The sequence below is a fragment of the Stegastes partitus genome, unplaced genomic scaffold, assembly GCF_000690725.1.
Source record: "Stegastes partitus isolate 25-593 unplaced genomic scaffold, Stegastes_partitus-1.0.2 Scaffold1817, whole genome shotgun sequence".
NCBI classification, from domain to species: Eukaryota; Metazoa; Chordata; class Actinopteri; family Pomacentridae; genus Stegastes; species Stegastes partitus.
The window spans coordinates 103,405-129,359 of record NW_007579548.1 but is presented as its reverse complement, the minus strand read 5'-3'; the positions used below and the strand labels follow the sequence as shown (position 1 = coordinate 129,359).

The 25,955-nt window shown below is 40.2% G+C and overlaps 1 protein-coding gene across 1 annotated transcript in view; it reads right to left on the bottom strand.

Moving 5' to 3' along the window:
* Positions 1-5,862: 5,862 nt before the first annotated feature.
* The window catches only part of LOC103372737 (connector enhancer of kinase suppressor of ras 3-like), a 39,614-nt gene continuing 19,521 nt past the window's right edge, over positions 5,863-25,955 (bottom strand). Inside the window, exons 3-13 of the mRNA XM_008302446.1 lie at positions 22,634-22,836; positions 19,350-19,437; positions 16,896-16,937; positions 14,408-14,527; positions 13,976-14,035; positions 13,703-13,771; positions 12,009-12,158; positions 10,269-10,399; positions 9,958-10,139; positions 8,628-8,714; positions 5,863-7,396 (exon numbers count right to left, since the gene is read on the bottom strand). Coding sequence (XP_008300668.1) covers positions 7,092-7,396; positions 8,628-8,714; positions 9,958-10,139; positions 10,269-10,399; positions 12,009-12,158; positions 13,703-13,771; positions 13,976-14,035; positions 14,408-14,527; positions 16,896-16,937; positions 19,350-19,437; positions 22,634-22,836 — 1,437 coding nt within the window. The 3' untranslated portion in view covers positions 5,863-7,091. The remainder of the gene's footprint in view (positions 7,397-8,627; positions 8,715-9,957; positions 10,140-10,268; positions 10,400-12,008; positions 12,159-13,702; positions 13,772-13,975; positions 14,036-14,407; positions 14,528-16,895; positions 16,938-19,349; positions 19,438-22,633; positions 22,837-25,955) is intronic.

Here is a 25,955-nt window from a genome sequence, read left to right as displayed (position 1 = left end):
TTCCAACCAAGCTGAACTTACCGTGTTGTTGGTGTACCAGTATAGAGAATTCTTCTTCAGAACAAACCAGTATCTCTTCCATTTGCTTCCCAGAAAGCTGCGTCCCTCCTTCCGGCGCAGCAGCCAGCCCTGACAGTCCGCCGTGCCCAGATCCTTGACCGAAACCCGCCGCCGGCTCATGGCTGCAGCCCAACCTGCAGGGTCGGGTGGCAGATCCTTTAAAACCCCCAATGCCTCATTGCTTTCTGATGATATGAATATCTGTGGTGTGAACAAATGCCCTCAGAATCCAGAGAATAAAAGACGCTTTAAACGTCCAGGGAGTTTCTGTTGGTGTGACTCTAATCCAGTTGTCTGTACATGAGTGGCTACATGACCACGAGTGTTATTTTGGCATATTTGACTCCCTTTCCCTCAAAAATAAAAACAGATTGCAGGTTATCGCGAGACTGTGCAGCAAAATTGCAAGGATCAACCTGAATGGCCTCTCAGCCCTGTATCAAATCAGAACTTTAAGTAAGGCCCGTTCAATCCTCACGGATTAGAGCCACCCCTCAGCTTGTGAGTTCAGGTACATCCTACCAAAATGCAGGACCAAGTGTTCTTTTGTGCCTGCTGCCACTGCTCTGCTCAACAAGTAGATCTACTTTCTGTTTTATTTATGTATTCATTACTGTCTCTTTGCTATTGTTGTTTCTGTGTGATTGTTGCCTGGATTGATTGCTGGCTGCATGGCAAATTACCCCACGGGGACAAGTTGATGGCGTCAGTTTGACAAAATGTAAACAAAACTAAGAGCATGAGGGCAAACTCAACTATCTGAATCCAAAGCAACACATTTTTCTGACTTAAGTCTGCCAAAGCGTCACACAGACCACAGCTCTGACATCTGAAATAGGATTATTTTTTCTTGCTGCTCTATCAGTATTTTATATTGTCTGTGCAGACTCTCAGTCGTCCAGGTCATTGTAATCCTAACAGCGTCAGTAGAAGGCAAATGGACTCGATATTGGAGTGACTTTAAGTCACATGTTTAAATGTTTCGAGTCGTGTTGACCAGCTGGTTATGAAGCAGGAGTTTTAAGAAGCTTCTCTGTTCAGACAGACTTTAGTCTTCTCCATATGGTGTCTGTGGTTCCTCACTGCAGTCTTTCTGCCGGCGTGGTGGACGGAATTCTACATTCACTGATATCTAGTTTGTAGATTTTGTGATTCTTAAACATGACCTCCTCCTCTGCTGGCCAAGTGGTCACTGCGCTCTAGAAAAAGCTGTAGTTCTTTTAGCTTCCTATTTTTATCATTTTGCCCATTTCAAATTAAAATCTGCATCAGTTTTTCTTGATAAGTTTGACCTCTCCAATGTTAACCGTGCTCTCACATAAGTTATAAAAAAAAACACATTTAGTAACTGCTCTGGAGCTACACTGTAAAACACCACAAAGAAAGTTAGTCAAATCAACAAATGTCTTTCTAGTTTACTTAATGTAAATGTATGAATGTTGTAAATTTAGTTTACCTTCAGATGTGTAGCTTGTTATTTTCAGACCACTTTAGAGCTTGAAAACATGAACATTAAAATCCTTGTTGATTTAAGATGACGAGTTGAACGAACAAACGACTTGTTTTTTGTCGTTTGAGGGAAGAGAAACGGTGGGAACTTGCTGTGTAGCTCTAATTTAAATTATCTGTGACTTTTTATAATAATCAAACCAGTTCATGAAGAGGTTAGTTTCATTTCCAACCACGACAGACCTACATCTCTTGAACCCGTCTTCACCCAGGTGCTGTGCAGAGATCATTTTGCACATAATTTTTGTAACGTTTGTCGACATTTTACAACATCTATCTCTGTGATTTCTGCTTACACCCCAAATAGTTCAATTTATCGGTGTTGTTTAAAGAATCGTCTTACCTGCAGTCTTCGCAGTCTGATGTGTGTCTTCAGACAGCAGAGCAGGAACTACACTCTGTCACAGTCTGCTGTGAGAATGTACATGTGAACTCAAAAGCAGACCACAAAGTCAAAATCACACTCACACAGGCAAACACACCGCACGGACTCCAGCATCCTTCCTGTTTCACATGGTCTTTAGTGAGCTTTTCTACTCTCATATGTTTCTCAGAAACTTCCTCCTTAAGACTTTTTTGCAGATGTGGCAGTTCAGATAAAAACCTCTTTTTGTGTTGAAGTTTGTTTGTTGTCAGCGTTGTGGTGAATCAATGGGGGAAGTCTGACTGTCTACAGCAGCACCATGAAATAAGACTGAAAACCCCTTCTCTGCCAGGTTTGACTGTGTATCCAGTAAAATGCTACTTGACCAGGACAGTTTTGTCTCATAATGTAGTCCTGGTAAAATTTTTAATGACTCAAACATGTACACATCTTATGTCAGATCTGTGGTCATTTCAACAGAGTGGAGGCAAACACTGACATTTCTGTGGCATGTTGCTCTTCAGCGGTGCTTTCTCTTTCTACATCACAGCTCCCTCTGGAGGAGGACAATGCTGCTTCAGGGTGGACGGAGGCGGAAATCCACTCATGTATTTCAGTATTTAAATCTAGCAGTTATTTCTGTATGTGTTGTAAATAACACATCACTAAACTAGTGAATGAGAGTGAGACTGACCCGGCAGCTGCATGAAGCTGCTGAGCTGGAACAAAAAGAGAAACACTCAGTAACTGTGAGCACACCAGCAGTTCAGGGTGATGTTTAAAATCTGTCAAGCCTTTTCACATGAATACAGTCAGCCACCGATACAGACTGTAAACTCTTTTATTTTCTTATCTGCATTCACATCTGGAGCTCCGGGAACTCAGACACAACGTGTTTGTCTATGAGCTTCTTGTAGACACCAGAGAAAGTAAGTAAGTATATAGGTGTCACTCACATAGTGTGTAGTCCATGGAACACTATTATTGCATTTTATTGATTTTTTTAGCAGAAACAATGCTATTTTCTATCGCTGCATGTCACCAACAGAGGTCAGTCCAGTAAAGTGGAACCTGGCAGCAAGTGTCAGACTGCAGCCGGAACCTGCAGAACCTGCAGAGCCCAGAGTGACGAGGAAACATCCTTCAGTACCACGTTGAACTCGTCATTAAATTATACAGCCACATTTTGGCCAATTATATCTGCTGCAAAAGCAACACTTACCTTGTTTGCTTATTTGTTTAACTGAGTAATAGCATGATTCACTTTCAGAGATCAAAAATAGGAAGTGGACAAACAAAATATAAAAAAATGTAAACATCAGAATCTCTCTAATGACAGGTGTACAGATTTTTGTTGCAGTGTGCATATATTGCAGTCTATTAATTTTACATAAGGCCTACTGATACTTCATATCGTACCAGCGATGTCCACTTGATGGTGTTGTTGGTCTACTAATTTTAAATGCTGCAGACTTGACCTTTTAAAGTCCAAACCAGCTGCAACAATGTTATGATGATCAAGATAATCTCTAACATTTAAAAAATGTCAGTTTATAAAAATACACATAAACTTTGTCAGCACTTTTTAAATGGCCTGTCTTTGAATTATTTTTTATAGACAACTTGCTGTATCTTCAAAATAATGGCACTAAATGGAAAGTTAGAAGCTTTCAAAATAAATTGTTCTTTATTTTTTATATTTTTACACAAGTTGCAAAGCATCAGAGGCATCAAACTGTAGAGCTCTGGGATCATTCGGATGTACACAGAAAGAATGAGGCCAGTTAAACAAAGTGACTCTTACAACGTACTTAATAGGAAACAAGAGATTATTGTACATGAAATTTGGCAAAATGGCACAACCTGTCAAACAAAACCATCCACAGATGAAAGTCCCTGAACAATAAACAAGTGATGGGTTTAACATTTGGTCTGCAAACTGACTTAGTAATGTTAGTTACAGAGAAAATCTCTAAAGTTTGCTAACATTAGCCACCACAAGCTACTGATTATAGCAGACCAAGTGTGGTTGTAGCTGCAGAGCCCCTGAGTGGTTTGAATTAAGCCACAGTGGGTTGTAATAACGTAACATTATATTTGTCAAATTAAGAGTTTCACGTTTAAAAGTTCTCGTCTCACTTTTCCAGGAAACCACATACAAGGTTGCCTCTGTGACATTTATTTTATAGTGATAATCTTTTGTAGTAGCTTCATAGCTCTTGCATAATGTTTAGTTAGTATAAAGGCAGCTAACATAAACCAGACACACTTAATGAACGCTAAAGGTCTTTAGGGAAAGCTTAGAAGCTTTTTGGATGTTAATCATCAGTGGATCCAAAATGAATCCCTGAGGAACTCCTTCAGAACGGTTTCCATGATAGGACCTCCAAGCACACAGGAGCTTTTCTAACAAATTCTTTTTTGAGTACATTAGGCCACAATACGAAATACTTAAGGTCAGTAAGTGAGTAAACAAGTTCTGCTTTTTAAATTATTCCTGAAATTTTTGGCAGCTTCCAACTGACCTGTACATGCAGACAATGCTGCCAAAGGAGGAAAGCAGCAGTTTGCAGAATAAACTCAAGTGTAGGTGCAAGATTTAAACAAACAGATTTTTATCTGGTAATTTCTTTTTAAAAAACATTTAGGAATCAAACACTGAAAACTTTGCTCTAAAACCAAACCACCAGCACATGTTTTCTCAGTCGGCTGCTGTGAGGGTTCATGGTTTCTTCAGTTTGAGTCCTTTTGAGAATTTTTACAAGAAGGTATATAATAGCTTCAATAACAATAACTTTAGAACTTCCTGTCATAAAAAGTGTTATAAATGTTGCTTAACGGTCAATTTAGTAACACTCCTATCTGCCATGTTCCCTTCGCTAAAGGACATTGTTACTGAACTTATTTTTCTTATTAATACACTTATATTACTGCTGAATTTCAGAGCTATTTAGTAACATGTTGAGCCTCTGCATTTCTAACCTTTCTTTATCCGATAAAACTGCAAAAATCACACTTTGTTAGATAAATGCCTGGAATTCTGGCTCCAGTGATGAAATAAACACAATCGATAAAAGAAAAAGTATATTTATAAACCAAAGGGGTACAGAAATGCTGAGGCACTATCGACTCCTTGAGAGGAAAAAGGTGCTCTGAAGTTTAGAAATGCTTCACCACTTTTAAATCAGAAATACACTGAGGAATCCGAAACCTCAAGTTGTAGCGTCTCCAACGTTTTGGAATTGGTTTGTTAGATGTTTCTGGTTCTAATAGTTGTCACAATACAGAGAAGCCAAAATCTCTTGAAAACAAAAACCAGCTTCATTTCGAAAAGATTCAGGCTGCTGTAAACACAAATGATGAGGTACTTTGCAATTTCTTTAGAGGGGAAAAATGTTGACATGCACAAGTTGACCGTTGACTTGTCTTTCCTTGAGTGTGGAAGCTCAGCAGGTCAAAGCTTGTTGGTAAATGTTTGTTTCCAGTGATTAAAAAAAAGCAATATTGCAAACTGATTAGCTGAATTGAAAAGAAAACACAAGTCACTACAAGACATTGAGGTGTCAGCAGCTAAATATCTTCGTGAGCGTCTTTCAGGCTGAAAGAAAGACAGGTTTTCTGTTGTCTGTTTGAACCTGCCTCGCTCCTCTCTGGACACATGGGAGTCTTGGGATTCCAGTAACTGACACAGATGGGACCAGGTGGTCAACTTAAACTCCAAGCTTCAAAATGTCTTAAAAATGCTGGTGTTGCATCCATGTTTTCACTCAGTCTGTTGAAGGAGCAGGTGAACCGCTGAAAACGTTTAGATCCAGCAAACCATCATGAACTGGATGCCATCTCAATTGGTTCAACAAGTGGAGGAAGTCCTTCCATCACAATGTACGTAACAGTTTAATTTTCCATTTAAAAACAACTGAGAACATTTTTTGTTTGTTTGTTTGATGGTCAGTCCCGTTTCTGGTATATGTGATAAATGGTACAGACGGGAAGGATTCATGTTTACATGTTTACATCTCTATACAGATGTAGCATTGAAGAATTTGTCATGTGAGGGTTAAAAACAACATGCAAAGACAAAAGAAGATCATTAAATTTGGTTAAAGGACAGACATGGGCTTTTGTGTTTGTTTTCAGGCACTTCTGTGTGATTAAGCACCAAGTCAGATATATATAAGAACAAATTTTTAGTGATTTAAGAGTCTCCAAGTCAGAATCACAACGTTGGTGATGACACAAACTCTACTCCATCGATGTAATCTCAATTTTGGTAAGTCACTAATAGCTGAAATCCATTTATATTCCTATTGTTGCTGTCTAATGTCAGACAGCTAAAGTTCAAGATGACTGTAGAAAAAAAAGATTTCTTTAATTGGCCATACCAGCTAGCCCTATTTGACTGTTTCTTTTACACTCAGAACACCTCTGTTAGAAAGTTTATAGTTCTTGCGTATTATTTTATCAATGTAAAGGGACCTAACATGAACCAGAAATAATCTTCACGAAAGTAAAAAGTCTTTAGATCTTAAAACATCAGAGGATCCCTGATGGTTCCCTGAGGACCACCTTTAAAGCTTTTCATGATAGAAAGATTTCTTCAAAGAATATCTAAAAACAAAATGTTTTAGAGTGCATAAACAGAAATTTGAACTACCATTAAGCAAATTCTGCTATTTAAATTACACCTAAAATGTTTAAATACCTGCGGAAAACTTTGCCAAATGAAACCAGCAGGTTTTAGAACAAACTCCAGTGTAGGTTTGATTTTTATTTTAATTTAGTTTTAAGTTTTGATAATAGATGACATTTTGGAAAATCAAATGTTCTCATTTTCTGTAACTGGTTTATTAAATGGAAAATTAAACTAATGAGTGATGAACAGATTCCAGTATTGAGTGGTGTATATTCAGCTTCCTCTCTTCCATTAGATGTTGAGTAAATTCCACAAGTCCAAAATCTGTTGTTTTTCACCACAAATTTTTAATATTTAGTTGAACGACTTCTCCAGAGGGGGAAAAAAATAAAAATAAAAAATACTTCCTAGATATTTAAAAACAGACATCCTGAGGGTCAGGGTGAGAATATAAAACCTCTTCCAGTAGCCAGGTGAGAATAATTTGTCTGTATATGTATAAACTTAAAACAGTGCTTTGCGTCCTCAGTGGCTCAGCAGCCTGAGACGAGCCAACCAGCCGCCGAGCAGCGACGTCGACTGTTTGGTTACAGCCTGAGGAGGAGAAACAGCAGCAGAGGTGGAGGCAGCGGACTTTTTGGACGCTGCTTCCTGGTAAGGGATGGTGGCGCTGTTGTGCAGGTCGGCATTTATGAAGCACTGGCTGCCTCTGATGTGGTCGACGCCGCGGACAGACGGGTGGCCTCGGTACGGCAGAGGGAAACATGGCTCCTCCTCGGTGATGGTGCTGATCCGCTCATTGCTCAGGTATCTGTGCAGAATGTCCTTCCCTGTTCAGGAGGCAAGACGGGAGCAAAGAGTTCATTATTCTGTCGGTGGTCCTCTTTAATCACTTCTATTCTCAAGGACCCTGCACCAGAACCAGGTCGAATCAGTGAAAAAACCCCACTGACACCATTTTTCAAAAGTTTCTAATCTTGGCACATGCACTGAAGAGGTCACCGAGTGGTTCTATTATTACAACTACAGTTCCTTCATTTACGTTTTTGGGTAAATTTGGTAGAGTTGCAACTAAGACATCAGTATCACAAATTCATTCCTATAGCTCTGTTTTACCTCATTTGTTTTGATTAGAAAGTACATTTGCAAGTTTTTGTTAGACTTTATTAGATCTTACTCCAACCTGATGATAAGGATAGAGACTTCTTGTGTTTCAATTTGATCCATAGAGGCCAAGGTTAATCATTCTGGCCTCTCAGTTTTGCAGCGGCCTCCAACTAAATTTGGGGACGTTTTATCAGGTGGGACCAAAGTGGTGCTCTTTGGTACTTTAACACAATCTAATAACACGACATTTGACATTGTTTTATATAAATAAAATGTAAAACTGATTGCATGGATGAAAAAGGATCAGATGTCTGGTTCTGTTGCATTGGTTTTAATCCTTTCATTTAAAGTTGTCATTCCTGAGTTTAACAGTATTATGTAAGTGAATGCCTAAGCTGGGAAATACTTGTAAGAGTCTATGAGCAAAATAAAGCTTCAGTTTAAATCTGAAATCATAGTTGTCACAAGGAGTAAGTGGAAGTCTGACTGCAGGTACATACAGCAGAGGTTAGAATTTAAAGCTCAGTACCGGGTTTCTTCTAGGAAAGCAACACTGAAGGACAATTGTTAATGTGATGATGACTTAATGCAAAACATGGAGCAACGGCTAACAATTCTATTGTTGTACTTGTGTAGCGCCTGTGTCCACCTCTTCCTGTGTCTTTGTTTAACTGTTCGTTAAGGTCGACTGTTATCTCGGACAAACACACATTTTTAGATCCGTTTAGTTTGTTCTTCAAGGTGAAGTTTGTAAGAAACAGATTTAACTGCTACTAAAATCAGTTCTAACGATGCAGCAGCAGCAGTTTAGAGTTAATGATTGACAAGGTAAAAATTCCAAGCACGCAGGCCGTCATGCTGCGGTTAGTCCCTGCCTGTTAATGAGGCAGACAGACGGCCATTACTGATAACAGTCAGACTATAGGCGCGTATAGCCGGACAGGTGGAGTTTACCTTTCCTTCCCTGAGCCCCGGGCTTGGAGGACGGGTCAGACACGCCTGAAAAAGACTCCACCGGCATGGAGACAGGTCGAGGTTTAGCTGCAAACAATCCAGAAACAACAAAACTTTAAGACCTGCATCAGGACCCAGTGCAAGACATGTATGTGCACAAAGAAAGACAATGATGTCTGTGGTTACATGAAGTTTTTATCTCTCTTTTCTGCTCCACAGAAACCAGCCATCTCATGCGTCAACCACACTACCTCCCGAACCCCAACTCAGAAGAACTTTCTCATTATGATGCTGGAATTTGAAGAAGAAGAGAAAAAAAAAGGCATTTTGGGATCCTACACTTATTTGTTTTGTGGCATAAAGCATGATGAGATGATTGATATGACTCCAGTAGCTCCAAGTTAAATATGAAGCAGCCACCAGTGAGCTTCACTTAAGATAAAGACTGGACAAGTGGAAACAGCTAGTCTGGGTCAGTCTAAAGCTTCAAAAGAACCTTGAAAGCTTACAAATTAACACATTATATTCCATTTCTTTAACCTGTACAAAAACCAAAAGGTAAAAGCAACTCTTTGAGGTTTATTGTGCTGTAACCATCAGTGGAGACTCCAGGAAGTTACTGGTCCTGGCAAATAAACACATATAGCACATAACCTCCACACAATCAAACATATTTTTCTAATTTTTATACTTTGTTTGTTGCCTTTGTGCTAACATAACTGGCTATATATGTTGAAACGAATGTATACAGACATACAGAAAAAAATGTAGAATCATTCCAAAAAGCTGATTTAGATCCGAGTTTCTTAACCTTTGGGTGCACTTGCTTGCAGATGCGGGTCCCGGGAGTGTTTGGATATTTGTTTCATTTGTTTTTGATCAAAAACTAATTTGTTCTGCATCACTGACTTATATCATCCATACACAGATCAAACAAATATTTTATTTAACAGACATGAATTTTTTGGGATCTAACATTTTGGGCTGTAAAACAAGTTCATGGGCTGATAAAGGTTAAGAACTCCTGACTCACAGCAACATGAGGAGAGAAAACAATATATTTATACATCCCTGTGCAGACACAGTTCTAATCTGCTCAAGTATAAAAACTTTAAAGACAATCGCATCCACTGAAATAGAGTATTTCTACAGTAGATATGTTAACAATGTAAAAACATCAAGACTTGGACCACATCAGACACTTCTCTCTCTCTCTTCTTTAAGAGGCTTTTTGAGGATGAGGACATTTTAGAGTTAGGTTTAGGTCGAGGTCAATGACCAGGGGATGTTTTGTGTAAATGCAGGTCTACACAAGTACATTTGCACTTACAGCGTGCAGAGGAGCGCTGTCTGAGGCGGACTGGGATTGGCTGGCTGAGTTCAGGCACGGGGCCCACAGACACTCTGTTGTCCTCTGCAGCAGTCGAGCGTCGCCTCACGTCTGCGTCCAGACACGAGTTTGGAGATTTAGGACGCATTTTCACACCTACAGACACATTTTTGTTCCCATCTCTGCAACAGGGATACAGCACAAGGGGGAGGAAACTTTGCATTATGGGTAAAAAATAAATTAAATGGAGTTGAAATATTAAACTATTAAATACACAGATCCTAGGAAACTGAAACCTGTGGGAGACTCACATTGGGGCGTACGGTGCTGCCGGGGGAGGAGGGATGTACAAATCCAGGATGGCCGTCTTCCCCCTATTCCCAGCAGCCTCTGAGGATTGTGGCTGTCGAGATCTGTAGAGACCCGGAGCTCCCTGAGACGTCTGATGATTAGAAAGAGAAGCTACAGTCAACCAGACGAATAGAAAACAAAACTTTAATGGGAACAAAACAATCTGAAGCCAACAATACTTTACAACACATCTCAAAGGCGGCTCTGACTCCTAATCTGTGTTTCATACGGCTTTACGTCAACACCTCTCTAACACAGAAACAGAAAAAGACAGCCGGGGAGATGACGGTTCCTTTAATGTTGTTCATCATCAAACGACTGGACGTTGTTCCAGGTCAGGAGGAGAAACAGCAGACGAGGCTCTTCTGTTTCCTTCCTCGACTCCAAGGCTTCTGTGTTTCCATAAACACAGGAGCTCTGCTCAGCTCATTTTTTGTGATTTTTTTTTTCCATTATAAATGGATCTACTTATTTTCTGATTAGCGGTTTAATTCACATGGCAGAAAGCTCCAACAGTACAAGGCAATGTCTTTAAATTGTTCAAGAGTCCAAAAGCAATTCAGCTCACAGTGATACAAAACAGAGACAAGCAGGGAATCTTATTTGAAAAGCTCGAGCCTCAGGATGATGCATTTATACCAAATTACAGCTTGAACAACTCATTGATTATCAAAATATCTAAACCAATTCTTGTAATTACATTCTAATAATGTCATTTTTGCTATTTTACAGACTAAATGTGACAAAGCTACAGCTGAAAATAGTTTGCGGCACCTGAAATGAGAACGAACTTCGTATTTCTGAGCTGGGGCGAGTACAAGTAGAAGAGACGTAAGTGTTAATTCATGATAACCTCTGAACTGAATGATGGAAGTGACGGTGAGGTAAAGACAGACTGACTTCAGATCTGTTTTGAAAGTGGAGATTAGGGGCTGAGCTCATCAGTCGAGCTGCCGAGGGGCATTAAAGACGCCTATCTTCCCTAAACACACACATCCTGGACCTCTGTCAACACAAAACCCCTGAAGGTGGCTTGGTGAATGTAGAATTGTTATATTGTGAACTAACGTGTGAGTCACGAACCAAAGATGTCTGACATCAACACAGCCTGATGTTTGGAGTATTTTCTATCCCCCTTTTTTCAGGAAAAGAGAAGAAGGGCTCCATTGTTCACCCACTCACCTCAGTGGAGCAGCAGACTGGGTGGCTGCAGTGTTTTGTGCTCGATTTGCTCACAAACACAAACAGCTACAGCAGAAACTACAAGTTATGATGACAGACTGAAAGCCCACCAAGAGCAGCTGTATTTGCCCAGAGAAGGGTTAATAAAACAATCTGCTTCAACTTCACAACAGTTACATACAGTCACACCTGTGAAGGCTGATAGAGCTGCAGCTCAAAGACATCTTAACAGTAATTCCTACGTTGTTTAGCAAGTCTTAGGATTCAGCATGTCAACTCCTCCATTAAATAAGACAGACTTTTGTATCCCTTCTCCTCCCTTCACACCTGCTACCACCACAAGTAGGAGTGGTTAATATTCGGTGCTTCACTCAAGAGTGATCAAGAAGAAAAGAAAAGTTAAAAAGCGAATACACCGATGAGGAGCTCATGCAGCGTTCTGCTACAAAGCACCTCAGTGCGGCCGGTGTTTCGACTTTGTCAGGGCAGAGCTGTGAGGTTGTCTCAGCAGCACTCACCTGTACAAGCGGCGGCCTCCAGCGCAGGTTTTTCAGCGGAGCAGGTGCGAAGCCTCCGGAAGTTCCAGACGGCCTCTTCTTCACCATCAACACAACGCTGCCAGACTCCGCCCTCAGCTTCTCCACCAGGTGCTTCAGCTGCCAACCCACCTGGACCAATCACAGAGCAGAACACTGAGCAATGCAGCCTCTAGAAGGTGTTGGCATGAAAGGAAAATTTAAATCTTCTTACTTTGAAGCCAAAGCAGGACGAGTTTATTTTCTCCTGTCACATTTTTACTCACTGTGGGCTCATTTTTCACTGCAATATAAAGTATTAAACCTCTATAGAAGCAATACAACCATGGCTAGAAGTAGAAAGAAATCAAAAATGTCCTCTGCAGTGTAACAAAACTATAGTGGCACAAATCTTTGAAAAAGAAAAAAGGAAAAGTCGTTTTTTGATGATTTATTTTACAAAAATGTATGTAATGTAAATGTGCAATAACACAGGTGTCACCGATGTTGAGAAAAAAAACAGAAAGTGATTTTGTACACTGGAGATATTTTACTACTTTCATATTTTTATTTGCTTCCATACTTGTCTCTTATCTAATTGTTGAGACTACAGACTGTAGTTTAACCAAAAAGTCCCTGAACTGTCGTTATATGGCTGTTGGTGGCAGCTGAGTCACTAACGGCTTCATGGCTTTGCTGAAGAGCTAAGAATTTTAGTTTTTTTAGAAGATCTGCTGCAAGTGATCTATTTTCTGCATTTTTTTGTAAACAAGACTGACATGGTTTTCATAAAATATTTTCATAAAATACCCCAATTTTAGGTTCAGATTTGGTTAATTTCCCCATGGAACTCCATTGGTCAGTTAGGTGACGAACTGTCAAAAATTTAAAATCCAAAGATTCTTTGTGCGTTTACAGTTTCTGCCTGTGATAAGTGGTGTAACTGTAGACATGTTTGAAGGTAACATGCCTTGAAAAACCCACTGGTCAGTTTTAAGATTCAGCAGGTTGATAACTATAATTGTCGATGTTGAGAAACTGCCACTTAGTTTATTTTCTGACCAAAAATTCTCATGTACAGATTCAGATTAGAACTCAAACAGTCAAGTACATTTCAAGGAACAGCGCAACAGTTATGGAAAATTTGAGGAAATTGTAAGTGGCTGCAAGATGGCTCTCCTCACAGCTAGAAGATCCCCGGTTCATGTCCCAATTAGGACACCTGGGATCTTTCTGTGTGGAGTGTCCATGTTCTCCCCGTGCAGTGTGGGTTCTCTCCGGGTTCTCCGGCTTTCTCCCACACAGTCCAAAAACATGTTGAGGTTAATTGGTGATTCTAAATTGTCCAAATGTGAGTGTGCTTGGTTGTCTGTCTCTAAGTGTAGCCCTGTGATAGACTGGTGACCTGTCCAGGGTGTCCCCTGCCTTCACCCTGAGTCAGCTGGGATAGACTCCAGCCCCCCACGACCCTAGTGAGGATTAAGCGGTGTATAGATGATGGATGGATGTTCCTCAGGGCAGTCACTGCTCTCAGTTGTGATAAAGTCCTACATGTACACCCCCCACTACTACCAGCAGCTCCATATTTCTTTCACAGACATGAGAGTTACCAAAGTTTTCATCCAAGTCTCTGCAAACTTAGATAACTAAGGCAGCTTCCAAAAATACTGAACAGCTCCTTCCTCCTTTTGACTCACCACTGTCTGTTTGTTGACCTGAACGACTTCATCTCCAGCGTGAATCCTCTGAGTTTTATCTGCAGGAGACTAAATGGCAGACAGAATCACAGTGTTTGTTATCGTGTCAGACTGGACACTGGAGGGTCAACAAACAACAGACTTAACAGACTTCCCATTCTGATTCACAACAACATTCACTAGAAATTGCACCAAACCCAGATGAATGTCCAAAAACTGCTTTATTTACCCAGACAACCCAGCAGAGTGATAAAGAACCAGCAGCACACTCACATTCTCTGTTGTTCCTGTGATGACATGAAGCCCGTCGTAGGTGGATTTGATGTAAATCCCCTGGAAGATTAAACAGAATTTAAGGACTCTGTGTTTGAGAATGTATATATAAATCTTCTATATAAATACACTTCACGTGGTTCCTCTATAATTCCTTGCTGCAGTGGGAGCTGTTGGGCTTTCCTTTCTGGATGTACATCTGTTTCTGTTTTCGACTGAGTGCTGATTGTGGCTCATGGTGCAGCACTAAAATACCTGTTAGTGTTTTTCTGGGGAACTCGGGTTAAATTGTGGATTTTCTTTTTTTTACAGCACCTGGTACTTATCTGACAGTGGTGTCCTGCTGATATCATCTAACATGTCAATGATGCTGTCTGTTTGCATTTTGTCTTTTATTCTGTGCTGCTTCATCTGTTCAGTGAATGAGCTCACCAGTCCCTCTCCAGGCTTGATGTTGGTGATGTGAACCTCCTCCAGACAGGCCATCTCACTTTTGGAGGGGTCAGCAGTCGCCTGGACCGTCTTCTCACAGATGCCGTTTAGAGCTCGCGACTGAAACAGAATTGAAGAACAAGAGAAAAGAAAGTCAATCTTAAATGGCGGTTTGATTTAGACAGCAGGTTCACGACCAAAATACAATATAGTGTGACTTTGAGTTGCAACGATTCTGACTGTCACTTAGAAATACCAAATATTTGATGATTCCTGGTTCCTAAATGTGAGGATTTTCTTCTTTTTTTTAACCCTTAAATTGTTAATAGAGCTAAGCATTAGTTGCAGGCATATTGGACAAACATTTATGACTTATGACTTAAGTAAACCTCAAACAGACTCAATAGCTGTTAGGATCAAGTGGTGGAATCAACAATATTATATATATTTGCACAAGTTTCACAGCCTCAGGGAGACTTTCCAAAAGTTCAGAGTTACATTTCAAACTTCTGTAGTAATGATTTATTTAACAGGGCAAGTCATTGACAGCATGGTGGTCCCGTGGCAGTTTATGTCTCCCTTGGTGACTCTAAAATGCCCTGAAATGACACGGCTGCCTGCTGTGGCAGAACTAAAGGCGTCTGACCCTGACCTCCGACCTGTCAGTGGAAAAGAAAACAATAGATCTACTGCAAGATAGGACGGCATCACATACAAGCTCTAAATATGGTGCTGAGGAAGGTGTTGGTTTTGTTGTACTACAGACGAGTGTCCTGCAGGAGCCTGAGGTCTCCATAAAGTCAACACAGGCTCATGTTATCATTACACTGACTAGACATCCAGCCCTGGAGCGCAGCACTGGGTCTGAGATCATGGGAAGCAGGGAGGTGATCAGGAAAACACAAACCAGCAGGAAATTACAAGTAAAGCAGAAAAACATGCTCCTGTGGAGAGTTAATTGGTCCAGTTCCTCCTATTTGCTTTTGGTTTGCTTTGTAAATACTGGGGAGTTATTTATTGCTCGACAGCAGTTACATGCTGATCTCTGGAGCAGAGAGCAGTCAAAAACCCTGCCTGTGTTTACAGAGCTGCTGATCTGAAATGGTTTGATGAAATAATTATTATTACATAGATGTTTCAGTTTTTCTGTATAGTAACGTTAGACAGAATATATTCAGGCTACACTACAGGTGAGTGTCTGAATGGATCTGATGGATCTCTTGGGAAGCACTTCATTTTTCAAACAAGAGCAGCTGATACTAACCCTCAAAGGATTAGTTCAACAATTCTGGAGACACACATTTGTTTATTTGCGAGGAGAACATCAGTCCCACTCTCTTTGGCTAAATGTGAAGCTACATTTAGCTGAGGCTACCATAGAAACAGAGGGAATCTGCCTGACTATGTCTAAATCCAATTTGCTTAATTTGTACAAAAACCCAAAAGTAAAAACATCAATTTGTAGGCTAATGTATTGGATTATATCTTGGCTGATGAATTCCTGGAGTGTTGCCATCTCTCTGAGGCCGTCAGGTTTTTGCAGTGATGTCAGTTTCTTCATGTAATTATTGGGGGGAAAAAAATGTTGTTTTGGCTCGAATAAAAGACAGTTTTTTCTAGAAATTATGTTTGGAAAAAATGGGGGATCTACTTATATTTGACAACTAAACAATGACACGTCCACTATATCAAATACTCTTTCTGAATGCCTTCTGTAGAGTGTTGCATTTCGGGTTATTTGTGGCCTCAATGTTGCTCAGTACGTTTATGGTGAATCTTTCTAACAGTGTTTGTTAGCCCAGTTTAACCAGTAGGAGCTTCTAAAGCCTGTTCACGGTCTCCCAACATCTTTACTGCAGAAATGTGAAACAACAAAAAACATTAATAGAGTAATACACTTAAAGTTCTGTTAGTGGCACAGAGGAATTGACTTGAAAACTATTTAGATCTTCACTTTGAAAAGTGTAAAATGACACTTTTGTAAGGATCTTTAATTCCATCCAGAGGAAGCTGTTTTACACCTATTTCCTATGTGACTTATCAGCATTGCTACTGTACACAATAAACATCCTTTTAGTAGTCTCGATACACTCTGTTACTTTTTGTGATGATATATGCAGCTAATCTAGAAACATAATTATTCTTATCACAGGAGCGTTAGAGGTCAAAAGGTCACATCAGAGGCTGGTGGTGAGAAAAGAAAGTGACTGAACTCCATCCAGTTCAGTTCTCTGGGAACAAGATGGTAACGGTCAGGAAGTGTTATCTAAGAGAGGAACTGGATGCTACTGAGCTGAATAAACAAACCTGCTGCTTCACAACACACACACACAGATAAACACACACATAAACCCCCCCCATACACGCATACAGGACACTTGGCGCTGGACAGGAAAGGGAAATGTGTGTTTCAGGGCCTGTGTACACGTGCTTTCGATTAGCTTCTCCCTGCAACCCAGCAAGAGGAAAAAGGAGAATCAGTACTCACCACTTCCAGGATCTTCTCCTCCATCTCATAAACAGTTAAGTCCTGCAATTAAAAGAGATGCACAGACTTAGAAATGTCACACCAGTTTTCAGAAAACGTGAGAAAATTAGCCAATGAAATGGGATAGCGACTTCTAGAGCCACCGTTTAGTTATTAAAGTGCTTATTTTGTGCTTTTGTTTTGAACACAGATACGATAAAAAAGAGAAAGAAACAACTGATAAGAGTTGGAGTGCAGCAAATAATCTGTGGAAATTTGGAAAACAAAGTCACATGGTTAAACTCTTTGACCCCAGAGACAATTTAGTGTTTGTTGACTGCGCAAGCAAATGATGTTCAAACACAACTTCAACAAATATGTAAAGATAATGTGCATGAATACAGACCTGTAGCCACCCCTAGATGTCCTCAGTAATATTTCTGGGTGTTCATTGGCATGACAGTAGACTGAAAGGTAATGTAGTGCATGCTGAATTGAGCCCTAATCCTTGAGAGGTGCATCAGTCATTCACCTGGCAGTGTGCAGCAAGATGTGATTACAGAGTTAAATGAATAATATGAAATATTATTTTACTTTGATTGGTGTCAACTTAAATATGTCTCCTATTTCTGACTATATTTGTTTGAATTAGGAAAGAGGGTTGCAACTTAACATAGTCTTTTTTTTTTTAGCATGCAGCAGACATACATTTTTGGGGTCTAAATGGTTACAAGAGTGTCTAAGGATCTTCAGAAATTGTAGGTTTCTGAAAGATTTTCAGGGACATTTCTTTCATAAAACAGATGCTTCCCTCGTGATATATTTGTTTTTAAGAAAAGCACAACTCAGAGTCTCTCATATCAAATGTGGCAACTTTCCTGTTCAGAAGTCAGAACTGTGAGCGGGGTAAACACAGATGGGATGGGTGAGCAAAAAGGAGAGAAAGGAATCAGCGGGAAAACAAATATTTGAGAAATGACAGCCTACATGAGAGTGAAACCAGAGGGAGGGACCGCGAACGCCTCCCAGAGACACTGAGAGGATTCCTCCTGTGGTCGGAGAAATAACAGCTCCCTGTAAACAGGCTGACAGGATGATTGCACGACAGGGCAGCCGGGTGACGCCTCACAAAACTCTGCAGGCACATGCAGGGAGGCGACACGCTGCAAGAAATATCCAACTGCGCAGCCACAACTTTACCTTTACTTTTTCTGTTCAGTGAATACAAATCAAAGTTTTTCTCCTGTATTAGTCATGAATTGCATTACAATGAGTCTGTCACAGTCAGCTTTTAAAAGATTAGAGACAGAATTCTGCAGTTTTTAAAAGTTCTATGTGCTCTGATTAATTGTGAATTCAAACGCTTTGTTGATACAGCAGAAGCATGTGTCAGTGCGGTTGGAACAAAGTGCTTTAAGACTGAAAAACAGCATCAGAAACCCCTCCTTTCTAATGATGATAACAATTTGACAATATCTATAAGTTTTGAAGTCCTCACACAGTCGGACAGCTGCACTATGCACAGAGAACTGAACAACAATAATGCAATCTAATGCATCACAACATTTATAGCCACAGACACATAAAACATCTTCACTAACAAAGCGAAACTAGACACACGTTGGTTTAAAGCACCACTTGTTTTCCTGATGCGTGTGCAGTCGACACGCCTGCAGCGCAGGCAGCCTGCATGGTTGTAAATTCTGGGTCTGCGGAAGGCATGAATTGGCTTTTATCCACGAAGCGACTGAGGCGCCCCACTGCCTTGATTTCACACAAGAGGAGGAGTTTACCTGTCAGGGAGAGGACTCAGCCTGCTGTTCTGCATAATGTCTTTTCAAGTGCACACGTGTCTAATCATGGCAAACAAATGTCTCTTCATTGGTGGTACACAGCTTCTTCTCTGTGACTTTTTTTTCCCACAGCAGCAGTGTTTGCATGTACATACGTGCTAAAAGTAAGGGGATTAAACGGGAAGGTTCAAAAACATAAAGAACTTGCAACAACAATGGTGTCTGTGTTATTTTAGCTGTATTCAGGACCTGAACGTTATTTGATTTTTCCTAGATTCTTTGAACTTGTTCTGTCACAGTTGGGCATCTTGAGCTTTCACTAAATTCCTACTGGCAATCTCAAAGCTTCCAGAGTACAAAGCTTCCAAACTCTCGTGTTCTTGCTTGTTAGATATTTGGAAGAGATTCATCATCAAAATAAACTTTGTAGATGTAAACAGAAGTTATCTGGTGCGTCTTAAGATCTTACTCATTAAAAGCAGAAAATAAACAGCCCCAGATATTGTGATAGACTTTAGTTCATGACCTTCCGCCCACAGTCTTTTTAATAAAACCAGCTCTCAGAGAAAACATCTGAGATTTTCCTTCCTTGTCAGAAACTCATGGAAATCCTGTTTCCAAAATTCAACCTGGCAGTTTCAAACGATGCCCACTAACAGAGTGACACCTGAGCATCACTGACCTTCTGCACGGTGGAGGTGAGCTCCAGACACAGCTGGATGATTCTGCTTTTGGTAGAGGTGAAGTCGTTGGCACTCGTCAGAGGAGTCCTGAAAAAAATAGCGTAAAATTATTGTTAATGACACAGTGGAATGATCTATAGTGAACCCATGAATCTTGTCAGTGCTGTCTGAGATTGTAGGGTGTGGCTAATAGAGCCGGATTCACAACGCTCCAAGGCTAACAAATCACATTTTGACTATCGAAACCCTTTAACATCCAGTTTCAACCGTTATACTGCGCTCATGTTACCTCAATACACATATTCAGAACTTCTCATGATACTCACAGTGTATTAACGTTGTACAGGGCTAGTTTCCTGTCGGCAGTTTTAACAGCTCAAAACATTCAGGTGCCACAAAATGACATTGGTTTATCCTTATTGTGGTTAACGGCATCAAAGAACTAGTGTAAGACATCTTCATTTGTCACTACACAAGCAAATAAAGCTGTTTTTATTCTTTCTAGTGGAATCAAACACATAGACAGGTTTCTAATTTTAATCCTGCTGACCACTGCTTTCATCTGTTGCAGTGACAAATGATTTAGAACTTGTGGAAGATAGCTAAAGTTAAAAGATGTATTGTCAAGCCATTTACCAGAATATCAGCTGCATCTAATAAAAACTTCCCAAAAACCCAAAACGAAGCTTGTCTGGTTACTGGGCGGCGGTAACTGGACAGTGTGACTGACTGATAGCACTTGTCTGATGAAACAATCAGGAAATTGTCAGTTGCAGGAGTCGGGATGTTGCAATTGACCTTTGATTTAGATCAAAAATTAAAGTTCATCAACTGAATATTGTGATTCAGGAACCTCGGTATTTGGTGTAATAACAGACAGGCTATACCTGTTATTATTCTAAGGTGTCTGATTATCAGCATGCTGCTCAGCAGCTCATCACATTTTGAATCTTTGAGTTCTGTTTTAGTTTATGTAACCTTAGATCATATCACATTTTGAAATCTGAACATAACGACATTTAAAATGATTTGGATGTAATAAATTATTTCAGTACTGGACGCAGGTCTTATAAAATGTCCCTAAACCCAGACCCCAGGTGTTTCTGGGTCTGACACTCATCAGGTGTGTTATGGGCGTCAGTGCAGTAACTTGTCAGTGTTTGTGTGTAACAGCTGCAGAGAAGCTGGAATGTTCTTCAAGCTGATACAAGCTGAGAAAAACCTGAAGGAGTTGAACAGCGAAGAGACAAGTAGAGCGACACTCTGACAGCTGTCAGACGCCACGCATGTTAACAAGGAATAGCGCTAACGAATAACTCTCTCTTACCCAATATTCACTCACTTTAGTTTTTGTCTTACACCAGGAGAACCAACCACACAAAGTGGAACATCTGCCTGGAGTTTACTCAGTATAATGTGATCTACATATTCTAAGAAATGGTCAGTTTAAAAAAAAATAAAAAATGTATCACTGATGTACAATATAGCGACACCCTCCAAATCGTGGTCTTATCTTGTAGCCAAAGTGTCAAAGTCTAGCTTTAGAACCCCATCCATCATCTATACACCGCTTAATCCTCACTAGGGTCACAGGGAGGCTGGAGTCTATCCCAGCTGACTCAGGGTGAAGGCAGGGGACACCCTGGACAGGTCACCAGTCTATCACAGGGCTACACTTAGAGACAGACAACCAAGCACACTCACATTCACACCTACAGACAATTTAGAATCACCAATTAACCTCAACATGTTTTTGGACTGTGTGGGAGGAAACCAGAGAACCCGGAGAGAACCCACGCTGCACAGGGAGAACATGCAAACCCACGCAGAAAGATCCCAGTGCCAGCTTTAGAACCGTTATTTTAATTTATATTTACTGTAAAGTTTGCTTGATCAAATCGCTTCAATCCTTCATGTGTTCTAAATAATTAACACGAATTTTTTCAAAAATGTTTTTGCTTTTTTTTTTTTTTTACATAAAAATTGCTTTAAAATGATGTCCAAATTGGTGCTAATAATTTATCCATCAGCAGACTAATAAACGAATCAATTTAGCGTTTTAGCTCAGCTGGTTATTTTCTGGGTGAATAAGGGAACTGACATGTTTGTACCGTGGGGCCCCTGAGGAGGTTAATTTGGTCATTGCTCTTACATACCTAGTGAACCATAAAACCTTCTCAGAAAACCTTTCAGATCACACAAGTCTTGTAGTCTGTGTAGGATTTGACCTTATAAAGTGTCAAGTAACAACAGTGTCCACTGTCGAGTTTTAATAAAAAACACGGCACCTGCTGGGCCCCTAAAACAGAACACAACTAAATAACGCAACATGTTTTCTAAGATCTTTTGTGATGAATGTAGTCAAGAAGAAGCTAGCCTACTTCAGTTTTGTACTTCTTAAGTTAAAAGCTGTGGGATCTTTGCAAAACTAAACACAAACACTAAATATGTCCCTATATTAATATTAATTTAAAAATAAAAGCAGCAACAGGAAACAACATCTAACTTAACTGAATCACAAGGCTGATCAAACACTTCTTGTTTAATTCTCAATGTCACTTCAACTGTAAACTCTTTTGTTTAACAATCTGAAGCCAACAGGCATTTATTGTATTCTATATATCTATATTCTATATATCAGTCAGCTTGGTGACGACACACGAGAGGCATTAAAGGAGCAGTTTGACAATTTGCAAAATGCACCTTTTTGCTTTCTTGTCAAAGATTATTTGAGAAAATTGATGTCACTCTCGTCATTGTACTAAATTAAAATATGATAAACTATAAATGCTATAAGAAATATTTAACAAAATATTGAGCTGTACCTTTAAGAAACTCTCAATCTAAGTCAGCAACTGGAAATGTAATCAAAATAGGGAATTAGTGTGAGTTCGATGGCAGCCTAGAAATAAACACAAGGGCTCATGCACTAACCTGCATCATGTTTGTTACTGATTGACATATTTAATAAAAGTGGAATTACGTTATTACCCTGATGTTAAAGTCGATTTAGAATACGCTGAGTGAATCTGTATGCATGTATAGCTGCAATCAAAATTATCCAACCACATCAAACATATGAACTAAAACCAAGAAAAACTTTAATGATGCATCTTTGATTTATTTCTGACACCGCAACGTTGAGTTTATTAATAGTACTTAAGGTAGAAAAAAAAGCATGATCAGAAAATATCAAACTCGGCCACTAAGCACCACTGATTCATTCTGTGTCTGTGCATATACACAGTATGTAGGCTTATGTATTAAATAAACTTATGTCTACCTGTCCAGCCACGCCAGCAGGCTCTTGGCGGCTCCGATCAGCTCGACCACGGCGGTCAGGAATTCGTTGGAGGGCTGATGGGAGTGTTTGCTCTGGTAGGCGGGGTTCTTCCTGCGCTGCGACACGGCGCTGCTCAGGTGGTGGTGCGCCACTCTCATCTTCCCCACCAGAGTCTTCAGGTTGTCCGACTCCACGCCATAGTTCTGTTAAAGAGGTCAAATTTTAAAGACTTTATCACAATACAGTTCTTTGTCAATCCACTGGTTAGTGTTTGTGTATTTCTGAAGACTCATGACCACCTCCTGCCCCACTATGTTGGATGCAGTTTCATTCCACAACTTACAAATCTGTCATCACAGGAAACTCCTAAAGGGGCACAACAGCGGGTTACTATCGCACAAAGCTGGAGGTTAGGCTCCATAAACTCTACACACCTCATTTCACATTTTCCATACATAACTTTCCCTGCCTGATAAATGCTCATGTGTTCTAAGATTCTCCAATTATGAAATAAAAGACTTGTCAAAGTTGTGTTGTGAAAAGGAATTAGGAATGATGGGAGAGAATTTACAAATTCCCATGACCCCTGACCACACACACACCCCGTCCCCTTGATGAAAACACACACACAAAAAAACCCCACGCACATTCCTACAGTCCAGTCACCATAGTGATGATCTGACTAAAAGAATATTCTACACCACGCCAGCTTCACTCAAACTAAGCACAAGCCCAAAGTGAGTGGTTGAGCTGACCGTTAACAGGACCAACAATAAGCTGCATGATCGATATACTGCACATAAATGAATGAATGAATGTTCGATCTTACTATGGTTACCGTCATGTTAAGATAGAAGAGGCAACATTTGGCGTGTTCTTTCAGATCTACTGACCGTAATTAGTCAGTCAGTAAATCAATCTTGTAAAATATTTCTCTATGAAATCTCCAGACTTGACAGTAAAATTCGTTATTTTGTTCCACGCCCCCACGGCTCCAAACAGGATCTGTAATTTATTGTCTGTCAGCTGACGGTGTGAACACGCTGGCTTGCCTGAGGCGGCTCAGATGTTTGAAGCGTCGGGACGCTCAAAGCCAACAAAAACATCTACGCTGACATTCCACCTGCCGATGGACTGAACTGTTAAAAACATATATATATATCCACCTTTACAGATCCAGGACACCTGACCTCAAGTTTCAAGGAAAACTTTCAAATCGTGACAAACAGGAACATGATATGATATCATATGTCAATCTGAAGCGAGCTCAAGATAAAGTTAGGCCTTTGCTGGAGTGAAAGAGGCAGCGGGTTGTACTTTGATTTATCAAAGATCTAAATAACCACTGAAACAGCAAAAAACCTCCTGCACTGTGAAAATAGGAAAAAACTGTGACTGACTGAAAACTCTTCCTTAAAACGTGTAAAACTCAGGACAAAAGCAGATGCATGATGACGTCAGGTATAGACTTAATTCGACAATTCACTTTTGAGAGTTGATCTTTGAATTGTAGGTAGCAGTCTTGGTGACTCATGTTTTCTATTTATTATCTATAAGTTGTTTAGTTTTCGTCCTGTGTCTCCTTCAGAAGCAACTCTGAAACATGACTGGGGGACTCTCTGCTCCTGAGCTATTTTAGTTTGGCTTCTAAGGTCAACATGAGGCTATTTCCCACTGCAGGTTATTTTACGGTGGCTCTAAGTGTTATATGTTATATTAAAACTGAATTCATGTATGAGGTAATGTTGAGTTAATGTGTGGAAGTGATTTATGTACGGTTGAATTTTTATCTGAAATATTGTTGTTGACATAACCGAGGTTCTGCATAGGAACTCAAGTTTGTGTTTGATTCTGGTATGACGATAATATGATGCGCACACAGACAGGTGTATACACTCTGGGACTTGATTAGAGCAGACGCGTTGCTGTGTTGCAAATGAATGGACGCTTCCAACAAGACAGAACAACCTCTTTTTGTGACAGGCGGTGCATCGAGGTATTCTGCTGTATTTGTTAAAGCACTTTATGTTTATAAGTTTGTACAGTGCTCTTAACACTTTTTTGTGTGTTTTGACTGCAGAATGCTGCCTGTAGAACCTCTTTCAGGGCTGAGTTTAGGGGAGAAATACGTAGGTAGTTCTAAGCAGCCCAGACACACTGCTGTGCTTGTTTGTTAAACTTGGAGAAGACAAAAGCTGCTATTTCTTTGCCCTCTCAATGTTGAGCAGAAGTCTTCTCCTGCACAACTTACCAGTCACCATATAATCTGACACAGTCGTTGTTCTTTTGACACACTCACAGTTTAACATCGCAGTTGAAGCTGTCAGATCCTGCACCACAATGGAAACAGACAGGCTAAAGCGCTGATTATGGGGCTGTTCCTGTAAGCGTTGCTGCTTACAGTTCCGGCGGTGGAAAGCCACCTATTAACGTCAAAGCACTGGCAAAGAGACATCATTGTGTATCTATGGTGGCACCTCGGTGGCAGTAGAGACAACACCAGGGCTCTTGGATAACTGTATATATTCAGAGGTTTACAAAAGATTTAGAGCATGTTGTTGTGGCAACTTAATGTTCTCAAACTGTAAGTGTAATAATAATAAACCTGTGGTGTGTTTGGAAAGTTGAAGTAAGAACAGAAAAAAGCCTCTCATGTTCTGCTGAATAAGCCTCTGATGGAAAACTCATCATCTGGCAGCGCAACAGTAACTGCTGGAACAAAGCTGCCGTGGCGTTTCCTCTCCAGGCTGTACAGTGTTTGAATGTGTGTGTTTGTGTGTGTGTGTGTGTGTGTGTGTCTAGGGAAGGGTGGGGGGTCGTTCTGACAGGTGGGAGGGGTCTCCATCTGTTTCCTGCTCCACACCAGAGAGCAGTAAGCTGCAAAAAATATCCACAACACATCACTTGACCTTCAATTCAGCAGTACAGGAAATCGCTCCCTGAAAGGCTCGAGCCACTGCTGATGATGGTGACTGTGCTTGGTTTGTTTCGGGGAAGGGAAGGACATGGGTGTGACGATGTTCTGCTTTGGTGAATGGGCATTATTATTAAAATGTACTTAATGACTTAACCAAGGTTTAAATGCGAAGAGATCATATGGGCAGAAAGAGAGGTGATAATGATAACTTTCATTCAGTCTTCCTCAAATGTATTCATACACTTCCATTAAGGAAAAGGCAAAATTCACAATAGTCACTCAAATAAGTAGAAACTGAAAAAAGGGGTATGAATACATTTGAGGACGACTAAATATTTACAACTTAATATCAAAGATGCATGATATTGGATTATTGATATCTGATATGCTAATATTTTCCATCTT